This window comes from Phyllobates terribilis, unplaced genomic scaffold, assembly GCF_046119375.1.
Source record: "Phyllobates terribilis strain yellow unplaced genomic scaffold, ASM4611937v1 Scaffold_2__4_contigs__length_985480577, whole genome shotgun sequence".
In the NCBI taxonomy this organism is placed as follows: Eukaryota; Metazoa; Chordata; class Amphibia; order Anura; family Dendrobatidae; genus Phyllobates; species Phyllobates terribilis.
In genome coordinates this window covers 16,292,344-16,305,251 of record NW_027362762.1, presented here as the reverse complement: position 1 = coordinate 16,305,251, position 12,908 = coordinate 16,292,344, and the positions used below count along the sequence as shown (strand labels likewise).

At 41.5% G+C, this 12,908-nt stretch overlaps 1 protein-coding gene across 1 annotated transcript in view; it reads right to left on the bottom strand.

Annotated features, from left to right (window-relative positions):
* Window positions 1-12,571, bottom strand: part of CHRNA10 (cholinergic receptor nicotinic alpha 10 subunit) — a 112,826-nt gene extending 100,255 nt beyond the window's left edge. The window contains exon 1 of the mRNA XM_073661118.1: window positions 12,355-12,571. Coding sequence (XP_073517219.1) covers window positions 12,355-12,400 — 46 coding nt within the window. The 5' untranslated portion in view covers window positions 12,401-12,571. The remainder of the gene's footprint in view (window positions 1-12,354) is intronic.
* Between the last annotated feature and the right edge of the window lie 337 nt (window positions 12,572-12,908).

Below are 12,908 nucleotides of genomic sequence, written 5' to 3'. Positions count from 1 at the left end.
CACAGCCCATAGACAGACTGGCGGACTGGACTGTAGACAGACTGGCGGACTGGACTGAAGAACAGATTGGCGGACAGGACTGACTTGCAAAGGGACCTGAGGGCTGAAGCAACAGTAGAATCACAGAGCAACAACCTTGCACGGGCACCTCCATATTGAAAGAGGTGCTTTAAATAGGGAAAGTCCTCCGGCCATTGGCCGGGGACGTTTTAAGATGGCGCGCGCGGCCCCTTTAAGAGGGAGGGAGCGCGCCCTAAGCACAGTGCCCGGGAAGCAGCGTACACCAGCAGCCGAAGCAGCAGAGAGGCCGGAAGATGCCGGACCAGGAGCGCGGTGGTAAGGGGGACGGCATCTCTGCCTGGCAGGGGGCAGAGACCCCGATGCTACAACTTCTATACTTGGTGCTGCCTCTAAAGCTACAGGTTGGGAGTTTGACTCACAGGAAGAAAAAGACTTAATGAAATAAATGTACAGAGCAGAGATGCCGACCCCAACCCTGGAGTCAGGGGCCGAGGAAGAGGAGCGACTGAGCAATGAACTCAGCGACCGCACGGCCGGAGGCGAGACATTGCACAGGGTGAAAGCTGTGTCATGTCCCCGACCTCCTGGGACAGCTCCACCAATGGGGACTGTACAGGACCCCTGTAGAAGAGGATTCCGGACAGTTGGGGGCTACGACTAATATGTCCTAGATTTTGTCAGAAAGTCCAGCACAAAACTGATAGCGAAAGGTCCGGTCATTCTACAGTTAGTCTGAGCCCACCACCAAAACGCAGCTGTACGGCGCCCCTGGTGGAGGACTGCTAAATTACTGATAACTCAGAGTACAGATAATGTAGTAGATGTCACCTGCAGTCCTATGTACCACCACAGATAACACAGTGATAACTCTCTGAGTACAGATAATGTAGTAGATGTCAGCTGCAGTCCTATGTAACACCACAGATAACACGGTGATAACTATCTGAGTACAGATAATGTAGTAGATGTCACCTGCAGTCCTATGTAACACCACAGATAACACGGTGATAACTATCTGAGTACAGATAATGTAGTAGATGTCACCTGCAGTCCTATGTAACACCACAGATAACACAGTGATAACTCTCTGAGTACAGATAATGTAGTAGATGTCACCTGCAGTCCTGTGTAACACCACAGATAACACAGTGATAACTCTCTGAGTACAGATAATGTAGTAGATGTCACCTGCAGTCCTATGTAACACCACAGATAACACAGTGATGACTCTCTGAGTACAGATAATGTAGTAGATGTCACCTGCAGTCCTATGTAACACCACAGATAACACAGTGATAACTCTCTGAGTACAGATAATGTAGTAGATGTCACATGCAGTCCTATGTAACACCACAGATAACACAGTGATAACTCTCTGATACAGATAATGTAGTAGATGTCACCTGCAGTCCTATGTAACACCACAGATAACACAGTGATAACTCTCTGAGTACAGATAATGTAGTAGATGTCAGCTGCAGTCCTATGTAACACCACAGATAACACGGTGATAACTATCTGAGTACAGATAATGTAGTAGATGTCACCTGCAGTCCTATGTAACACCACAGATAACACGGTGATAACTATCTGAGTACAGATAATGTAGTAGATGTCACCTGCAGTCCTATGTAACACCACAGATAACACAGTGATAACTCTCTGAGTACAGATAATGTAGTAGATGTCACCTGCAGTCCTGTGTAACACCACAGATAACACAGTGATAACTCTCTGAGTACAGATAATGTAGTAGATGTCACCTGCAGTCCTATGTAACACCACAGATAACACAGTGATGACTCTCTGAGTACAGATAATGTAGTAGATGTCACCTGCAGTCCTATGTAACACCACAGATAACACAGTGATAACTCTCTGAGTACAGATAATGTAGTAGATGTCACATGCAGTCCTATGTAACACCACAGATAACACAGTGATAACTCTCTGATACAGATAATGTAGTAGATGTCACCTGCAGTCCTATGTAACACCACAGATAACACAGTGATAACTCTCTGAGTACAGATAATGTAGTAGATGTCACCTGCAGTCCTATGTAACACTACAGATAACACAGTGATAACTCTCTGAGTACAGATAATGTAGTAGATGTCACCTGCAGTCCTATGTAACACCACAGATAACACGGTGATAACTATCTGAGTACAGATAATGTAGTAGATGTCACCTGCAGTCCTATGTAACACTACAGATAACACAGTGATAACTCTCTGAGTACAGATAATGTAGTAGATGTCACCTGCAGTCCTATGTAACACCACAGATAACACGGTGATAACTATCTGAGTACAGATAATGTAGTAGATGTCACCTGCAGTCCTATGTAACACTACAGATAACACAGTGATAACTCTCTGAGTACAGATAATGTAGTAGATGTCACCTGCAGTCCTATGTAACACCACAGATAACACAGTGATGACTCTCTGAGTACAGATAATGTAGTAGATGTCACATGCAGTCCTATGTAACACCACAGATAACACAGTGATAACTCTCTGATACAGATAATGTAGTAGATGTCACCTGCAGTCCTATGTAACACCACAGATAACACAGTGATAACTCTCTGAGTACAGATAATGTAGTAGATGTCACATGCAGTCCTATGTAACACCACAGATAACACAGTGATAACTCTCTGATACAGATAATGTAGTAGATGTCACCTGCAGTCCTATGTAACACCACAGATAACACAGTGATAACTCTCTGAGTACAGATAATGTAGTAGATGTCACCTGCAGTCCTATGTAACACTACAGATAACACAGTGATAACTCTCTGAGTACAGATAATGTAGTAGATGTCACCTGCAGTCCTATGTAACACCACAGATAACACGGTGATAACTATCTGAGTACAGATAATGTAGTAGATGTCACCTGCAGTCCTATGTAACACTACAGATAACACAGTGATAACTCTCTGAGTACAGATAATGTAGTAGATGTCACCTGCAGTCCTATGTAACACCACAGATAACACAGTGATGACTCTCTGAGTACAGATAATGTAGTAGATGTCACCTGCAGTCCTATGTAACACCACAGATAACACAGTGATAACTCTCTGAGTACAGATAATGTAGTAGATGTCACATGCAGTCCTATGTAACACCACAGATAACACAGTGATAACTCTCTGATACATATAATGTAGTAGATGTCACCTGCAGTCCTATGTAACACCACAGATAACACAGTGATAACTCTCTGAGTACAGATAATGTAGTAGATGTCACCTGCAGTCCTATGTAACACCACAGATAACACAGTGATGACTCTCTGAGTACAGATAATATAGTAGATGTCACCTGCAGTCCTATGTAACACCACAGATAACACAGTGATAACTCTCTGAGTACAGATAATGTAGTAGATGTCACCTGCAGTCCTATGTAACACCACAGATAACACAGTGATGACTCTCTGAGTACAGATAATATAGTAGATGTCACCTGCAGTCCTATGTAACACCACAGATAACACAGTGATAACTCTCTGAGTACAGATAATGTAGTAGATGTCACCTGCAGTCCTATGTAACACCACAGATAACACAGTGATAACTCTCTGAGTACAGATAATGTAGTAGATGTCACATGCAGTCCTATGTAACACCACAGATAACACAGTGATAACTCTCTGAGTACAGATATTGTAGGAGATGTCACCTGCAGTCCCATGTAACACCACAGATAACACAGTGATAACTCTCTGAGAACAGATAATGTAGTAGATGTCACCTGCAGTCCTATGTAACACCACGGATAACACAGTGATATCTCTCTGAGTACAGATAATGTAGTAGATGTCACCTGCAGTCCTATGTAACACCACAGATAACACAGAGATAACTCTGAGTACAGATAATGTAGTAGATGTCACCTGCAGTCCTATGTAACACCACAGATAACACAGTGATGACTCTCTGAGTACATATAATGTAGTAGATGTCACCTGCAGTCCTATGTAACACCACAGATAACACAGTAATAACTCTCTGAGTACAGATAATGTAGTAGATGTCACCTGCAGTCCTATGTAACACCACAGATATTACAGTGATAACTCTCTGAGTACAGATAATGTAGTAGATGTCACCTGCAGTCCTATGTAACACCACAGATATCACAGTAATAACTCTCTGAGTACAGATAATGTAGTAGATGTCACCTGCAGTCCTATGTAACACCACAGATAACACAGTAATAACTCTCTGAGTACAGATAATGTAGTAGATGTCACCTGCAGTCCCATGTAACACCAGAGATATTACAGTGATAACTCTCTGAGTACAGATAATGTAGTAGATGTCACCTGCAGTCCTATGTAACACCCCAGATAACACAGTGATAACTCTCTGAGTACAGATAATGTAGTAGATGTCACCTGCAGTCCTATGTAACACCACAGATAACACAGTAATAACTCTCTGAGTACAGATAATGTAGTAGATGTCACCTGCAGTCCTATGTAACACCACAGATATCACAGTAATAACTCTCTGAGCACAGATAATGTAGTAGATGTCACCTGCAGTCCTATGTAACACCCCAGATAACACAGTGATAACTCTCTGAGTACAGATAATGTAGTAGATGTCACCTGCAGTCCTATGTAACACCACAGATATCACAGTAATAACTCTCTGAGTACAGATAATGTAGTAGATGTCACCTGTAGTCCTATGTAACACCACAGATATCACAGTAATAACTCTCTGAGTACAGATAATGTAGTAGATGTCACATGCAGTCCTATGTAACACCACAGATATCACAGTGATAACTCTCTGAGTACAGATAATGTAGTAGATGTTACCTGCAGTCCTATGTAACACCACCGATAACACAGTGATGACTCTCTGAGTACAGATAATGTAGTAGATGTCACCTGCAGTCCTATGTAACACCACAGATAACACAGTAATAACTCTCTGAGTACAGATAATGTAGTAGATGTCACCTGCAGTCCTGTGTAACACCACAGATATTACAGTGATAACTCTCTGAGTACAGATAATGTAGTAGATGTCACCTGCAGTCCTATGTAACACCAGAGATAACACAGTGATAACTCTTCGAGTACAGATAATGTAGTAGATGTGACCTGCAGTCCTATGTAACACCACAGATAACACAGTGATGACTCTCTGAGTACAGATAATGTAGTAGATGTCACCTGCAGTCCTATGTAACACCACAGATAACACAGTGATGACTCTCTGAGTACAGATAATGTAGTAGATGTCACCTGCAGTCCTATGTAACACCACAGATAACACAGTAATAACTCTCTGAGTACAGATAATGTAGTAGATGTCACCTGCAGTCCTATGTAACACCAGAGATAACACAGTGATAACTCTTCGAGTACAGATAATGTAGTAGATGTGACCTGCAGTCCTATGTAACACCACAGATAACACAGTAATAACTCTCTGAGCACAGATAATGTAGTAGATGTCACCTGCAGTCCTATGTAACACCACAGATAACACAGTGATAACTCTCTGAGTACAGATAATGTAGTAGATGTCACCTGCAGTCCTATGTAACACCACAGATAACACAGTGATGACTCTCTGAGTACAGATAATGTAGTAGATGTCACCTGCAGTCCTATGTAACACCACAGATAACACAGTGATAACTCTCTGAGTACAGATAATGTAGTAGATGTCACCTGCAGTCCTATGTAACACCACAGATAACACAGTGATAACTCTCTGAGTACAGATAATGTAGTAGATGTCACCTGCAGTCCTATGTAACACCACAGATAACACAGTGATAACTCTCTGAGTACAGATAATGTAGTAGATGTCACCTGCAGTCCTATGTAACACCACAGATAACACAGTAATAACTCTCTGAGTACAGATAATGTAGTAGATGTCACCTGCAGTCCTGTGTAACACCAAAGATAACACAGTGATAACTCTCTGAGTACAGATAATGTAGTAGATGTCACCTGCAGTCCTATGTAACACCACAGATATTACAGTGATAACTCTCTGAGTACAGATAATGTAGTAGATGTCACCTGCAGTCCTATGTAACACCACAGATATCACAGTGATAACTCTCTGAGTACAGATAATGTAGTAGATGTGACCTGCAGTCCTATGTAACACCACAGATAACACAGTGATGACTCTCTGAGTACAGATAATGTAGTAGATGTCACCTGCAGTCCTATGTAACACCACAGATAACACAGTAATAACTCTCTGAGTACAGATAATGTAGTAGATGTCACCTGCAGTCCTGTGTAACACCAAAGATAATACAGTGATAACTCTGAGTACAGATAATGTAGTAGATGTCACCTGCAGTCCTATGTAACACCACAGATATTACAGTGATAACTCTCTGAGTACAGATAATGTAGTAGATGTCACCTGCAGTCCTATGTAACACCACAGATAACACAGTGATAACTCTTCGAGTACAGATAATGTAGTAGATGTCACCTGCAGTCCTATGTAACACCACAGATAACACAGTGATAACTCTCTGAGTACAGATAATGTAGTAGATGTCACCTGCAGTCCTATGTAACACCACAGATAACACAGTGATAACTCTCTGAGTACAGATAATGTAGTAGATGTCACCTGCAGTCCTATGTAACACCACAGATATTACAGTGATAACTCTCTGAGTACAAATAATGTAGTAGATGTCACCTGCAGTCCTATGTAACACCACAGATCACACAGTGATAACTCTGAGTACAGATAATGTAGTAGATTTCACCTGCAGTCCTATGTAACACCACAGATAACACAGTGATGACTCTCTGAGTACAGATAATATAGTAGATGTCACCTGCAGTCCTATGTAACACCACAGATAACACAGTGATAACTCTCTGAGTACAGATAATGTAGTAGATGTCACCTGCAGTCCTATGTAACACCACAGATAACACAGTGATAACTCTCTGAGTACAGATAATGTAGTAGATGTCACTTGCAGTCCTATGTAACACCACAGATAACACAGTGATAACTCTCTGAGTACATATAATGTAGTAGATGTCACCTGCAGTCCTATGTAACACCACAGATAACACAGTGATAACTCTCTGAGTACAGATAATGTAGTAGATGTCACCTGCAGTCCTATGTAACACCACAGATAACACAGTGATGACTCTCTGAGTACAGATAATGTAGTAGATGTCACCTGCAGTCCTATGTAACACCACAGATAACACAGTAATAACTCTCTGAGTACAGATAATGTAGTAGATGTCACCTGCAGTCCTGTGTAACACCAAAGATAATACAGTGATAACTCTCTGAGTACAGATAATGTAGTAGATGTCACCTGCAGTCCTATGTAACACCACAGATAACACAGTGATAACTCTCTGAGTACAGATAATGTAGTAGATGTCACCTGCAGTCCTATGTAACACCACAGATATTACAGTGATAACTCTCTGAGTACAGATAATGTAGTAGATGTCACCTGCAGTCCTATGTAACACCACAGATAACACAGTGATAACTCTGAGTACAGATAATGTAGTAGATGTCACCTGCAGTCCTATGTAACACCACAGATCACACAGTGATAACTCTGAGTACAGATAATGTAGTAGATGTCACCTGCAGTCCTATGTAACACCACAGATAACACAGTGATAACTCTCTGAGTACAGATAATGTAGTAGATGTCACCTGCAGTCCTATGTAACACCACAGATAACATAGTGATAACTCTCTGAGTACAGATAATGTAGTAGATGTCACTTGCAGTCCTATGTAACACCACAGATAACACAGTGATAACTCTCTGAGTACAGATAATGTAGTAGATGTCACCTGCAGTCCTATGTAACACCACAGATAACACAGTGATAACTCTCTGAGTACAGATAATGTAGTAGATTTCACCTGCAGTCCTATGTAACACCACAGATAACACAGTGATGACTCTCTGAGTACAGATAATATAGTAGATGTCACCTGCAGTCCTATGTAACACCACAGATAACACAGTGATAACTCTCTGAGTACAGATAATGTAGTAGATGTCACCTGCAGTCCTATGTAACACCACAGATAACACAGTGATAACTCTCTGAGTACAGATAATGTAGTAGATGTCACTTGCAGTCCTATGTAACACCACAGATAACACAGTGATAACTCTCTGAGTACATATAATGTAGTAGATGTCACCTGCAGTCCTATGTAACACCACAGATAACACAGTGATAACTCTCTGAGTACAGATAATGTAGTAGATTTCACCTGCAGTCCTATGTAACACCACAGATAACACAGTGATGACTCTCTGAGTACAGATAATATAGTAGATGTCACCTGCAGTCCTATGTAACACCACAGATAACACAGTGATAACTCTCTGAGTACAGATAATGTAGTAGATGTCACCTGCAGTCCTATGTAACACCACAGATAACACAGTGATGACTCTCTGAGTACAGATAATATAGTAGATGTCACCTGCAGTCCTATGTAACACCACAGATAACACAGTGATAACTCTCTGAGTACAGATAATGTAGTAGATGTCACATGCAGTCCTATAACACCACAGATAACACAGTGATAACTCTCTGAGTACAGATATTGTAGGAGATGTCACCTGCAGTCCCATGTAACACCACAGATAACACAGTGATAACTCTCTGAGAACAGATAATGTAGTAGATGTCACCTGCAGTCCTATGTAACACCACAGATATCACAGTAATAACTCTCTGAGTACAGATAATGTAGTAGATGTCACCTGCAGTCCTATGTAACACCACAGATAACACAGTAATAACTCTCTGAGTACAGATAATGTAGTAGATGTCACCTGCAGTCCCATGTAACACCACAGATATTACAGTGATAACTCTCTGAGTACAGATAATGTAGTAGATGTCACCTGCAGTCCTATGTAACACCCCAGATAACACAGTGATAACTCTCTGAGTACAGATAATGTAGTAGATGTCACCTGCAGTCCTATGTAACACCACAGATAACACAGTAATAACTCTCTGAGTACAGATAATGTAGTAGATGTCACCTGCAGTCCTATGTAACACCACAGATAACACAGTAATAACTCTCTGAGTACAGATAATGTAGTAGATGTCACCTGCAGTCCTATGTAACACCACAGATATCACAGTAATAACTCTCTGAGCACAGATAATGTAGTAGATGTCACCTGCAGTCCTATGTAACACCCCAGATAACACAGTGATAACTCTCTGAGTACAGATAATGTAGTAGATGTCACCTGTAGTCCTATGTAACACCACAGATATCACAGTAATAACTCTCTGAGTACAGATAATGTAGTAGATGTCACATGCAGTCCTATGTAACACCACAGATATCACAGTGATAACTCTCTGAGTACAGATAATGTAGTAGATGTTACCTGCAGTCCTATGTAACACCACCGATAACACAGTGATGACTCTCTGAGTACAGATAATGTAGTAGATGTCACCTGCAGTCCTATGTAACACCACAGATAACACAGTAATAACTCTCTGAGTACAGATAATGTAGTAGATGTCACCTGCAGTCCTGTGTAACACCACAGATATTACAGTGATAACTCTCTGAGTACAGATAATGTAGTAGATGTCACCTGCAGTCCTATGTAACACCAGAGATAACACAGTGATAACTCTTCGAGTACAGATAATGTAGTAGATGTGACCTGCAGTCCTATGTAACACCACAGATAACACAGTGATGACTCTCTGAGTACAGATAATGTAGTAGATGTCACCTGCAGTCCTATGTAACACCACAGATAACACAGTAATAACTCTCTGAGCACAGATAATGTAGTAGATGTCACCTGCAGTCCTATGTAACACCACAGATAACACAGTGATAACTCTCTGAGTACAGATAATGTAGTAGATGTCACCTGCAGTCCTATGTAACACCACAGATAACACAGTGATGACTCTCTGAGTACAGATAATGTAGTAGATGTCACCTGCAGTCCTATGTAACACCACAGATAACACAGTGATGACTCTCTGAGTACAGATAATGTAGTAGATGTCACCTGCAGTCCTATGTAACACCACAGATAACACAGTAATAACTCTCTGAGTACAGATAATGTAGTAGATGTCACCTGCAGTCCTGTGTAACACCAAAGATAATACAGTGATAACTCTCTGAGTACAGATAATGTAGTAGATGTCACCTGCAGTCCTATGTAACACCACAGATATTACAGTGATAACTCTCTGAGTACAGATAATGTAGTAGATGTCACCTGCAGTCCTATGTAACACCACAGATATCACAGTGATAACTCTCTGAGTACAGATAATGTAGTAGATGTGACCTGCAGTCCTATGTAACACCACAGATAACACAGTGATGACTCTCTGAGTACAGATAATGTAGTAGATGTCACCTGCAGTCCTATGTAACACCACAGATAACACAGTGATGACTCTCTGAGTACAGATAATGTAGTAGATGTCACCTGCAGTCCTATGTAACACCACAGATAACACAGTAATAACTCTCTGAGTACAGATAATGTAGTAGATGTCACCTGCAGTCCTGTGTAACACCAAAGATAATACAGTGATAACTCTCTGAGTACAGATAATGTAGTAGATGTCACCTGCAGTCCTATGTAACACCACAGATATTACAGTGATAACTCTCTGAGTACAGATAATGTAGTAGATGTCACCTGCAGTCCTATGTAACACCACAGATAACACAGTGATAACTCTTCGAGTACAGATAATGTAGTAGATGTCACCTGCAGTCCTATGTAACACCACAGATAACACAGTGATAACTCTCTGAGTACAGATAATGTAGTAGATGTCACCTGCAGTCCTATGTAACACCACAGATAACACAGTGATAACTCTCTGAGTACAGATAATGTAGTAGATGTCACCTGCAGTCCTATGTAACACGACAGATAACACAGTGATAACTCTCTGTGTACAGATAATGTAGTAGATGTCACCTGCAGTCCTATGTAACACCACAGATAACATAGTGATAACTCTCTGAGTACAGATAATGTAGTAGATGTCACCTGCAGTCCTATGTAACACGACAGATAACACAGTGATAACTCTCTGAGTACAGATAATGTAGTAGATGTCACCTGCAGTCCTATGTAACACCACAGATAACATAGTGATAACTCTCTGAGTACAGATAATGTAGTAGATGTCACTTGCAGTCCTATGTAACACCACAGATAACACAGTGATAACTCTCTGAGTACAGATAATGTAGTAGATGTCACCTGCAGTCCTATGTAACACCATAGATAACACAGTGATAACTCTCTGAGTACAGATAATGTAGTAGATTTCACCTGCAGTCCTATGTAACACCACAGATAACACAGTGATAACTCTCTGAGTACAGATAATGTAGGATATGTCACCTGCAGTCCTATGTAACACCACAGATAACACAGTGATATCTCTCTGAGTACAGATAATGTAGTAGATGTCACCTGCAGTCCTATGTAACACCACAGATAACACAGTGATAACTCTCTGAGTACAGATAATGCAGTAGATGTCACCTGCAGTCCTATGTAACACCACAGATAACACAGTGATAACTCTCTGAATACAGATAATGTAATAGATGTCACCTGCAGTCCTATGTAACACCACAGATAACACAGTGATAACTCTCTGAGTACAGATAATGTAGTAGATGTCACTTGCAGTCCTATGTAACACCACAGATAACACAGTGATAACTCTCTGAGTACAGATAATGTAGTAGATGTCACCTGCAGTCCTATGTAACACCACAGATAACACAGTGATAACTCTCTGAGTACAGATAATGTAGTAGATTTCACCTGCAGTCCTATGTAACACCACAGATAACACAGTGATAACTCTCTGAGTACAGATAATGTAGGAGATGTCACCTGCAGTCCTATGTAACACCACAGATAACACAGTGATATCTCTCTGAGTACAGATAATGTAGTAGATGTCACCTGCAGTCCTATGTAACACCACAGATAACACAGCGATAACTCTCTGAGTACAGATAATGTAGTAGATGTCACCTGCAGTCCAATGTAACACCACAGATAACACAGTGATAACTCTCTGAGTACAGATAATGTAATAGATGTCACCTGCAGTCCTATGTAACACCACAGATAACACAGTGATAACTCTCTGAGTACAGATAATGTAGTAGATGTCACCTGCAGTCCTATGTAACACCACAGATAACACTGACACTGCGGAGGATGGGGTCTCCTGTGGGACCCGCACTCACCTGGCAGGAGGCAGAGGCAGCAGCTGATTAGTGGCAGCGGTTTCATGGTGTGTGCCGTGTGGAGAAGTTGCAAAGTTTTGGGGTTCAGGCCATGGAGGCGGTTGGGGTCTCGGGTGCTGGACGCCCCCAGTGCCCGCTGTCTCGCTCTGTCTCTGTCAGTCTTCGCACCTCCTCAGTTTCCTCCTCCTCCTCCTCCTCCTCCTCCTGCTGTCTCTCTCTCTCTCTCTCTGCTCCTCTCCTGGTTTCTGGGCTCCTTGGATCTTCTCTCAGGAGTCGGCACAGACCTCTCCTCCTGTACATGAGTATACACTGCTCCTCCTGTACATGAGTATATACTGCTCCTCCTGTACATGAGTATATACTGCTCCTCCTGTACCTGAGTATATACTGCTCCTCCTGTACATGAGTATATACTGCTCCTCCTGTATATGTGTATATACTGCTCCTCCTGTACATGAGTATATACTGCTCCTCCTGTACATGAGTATATACTGCTCCTCCTGTACATGAGTATATACTGCTCCTCCTGTATATGTGTATATACTGCTCCTCCT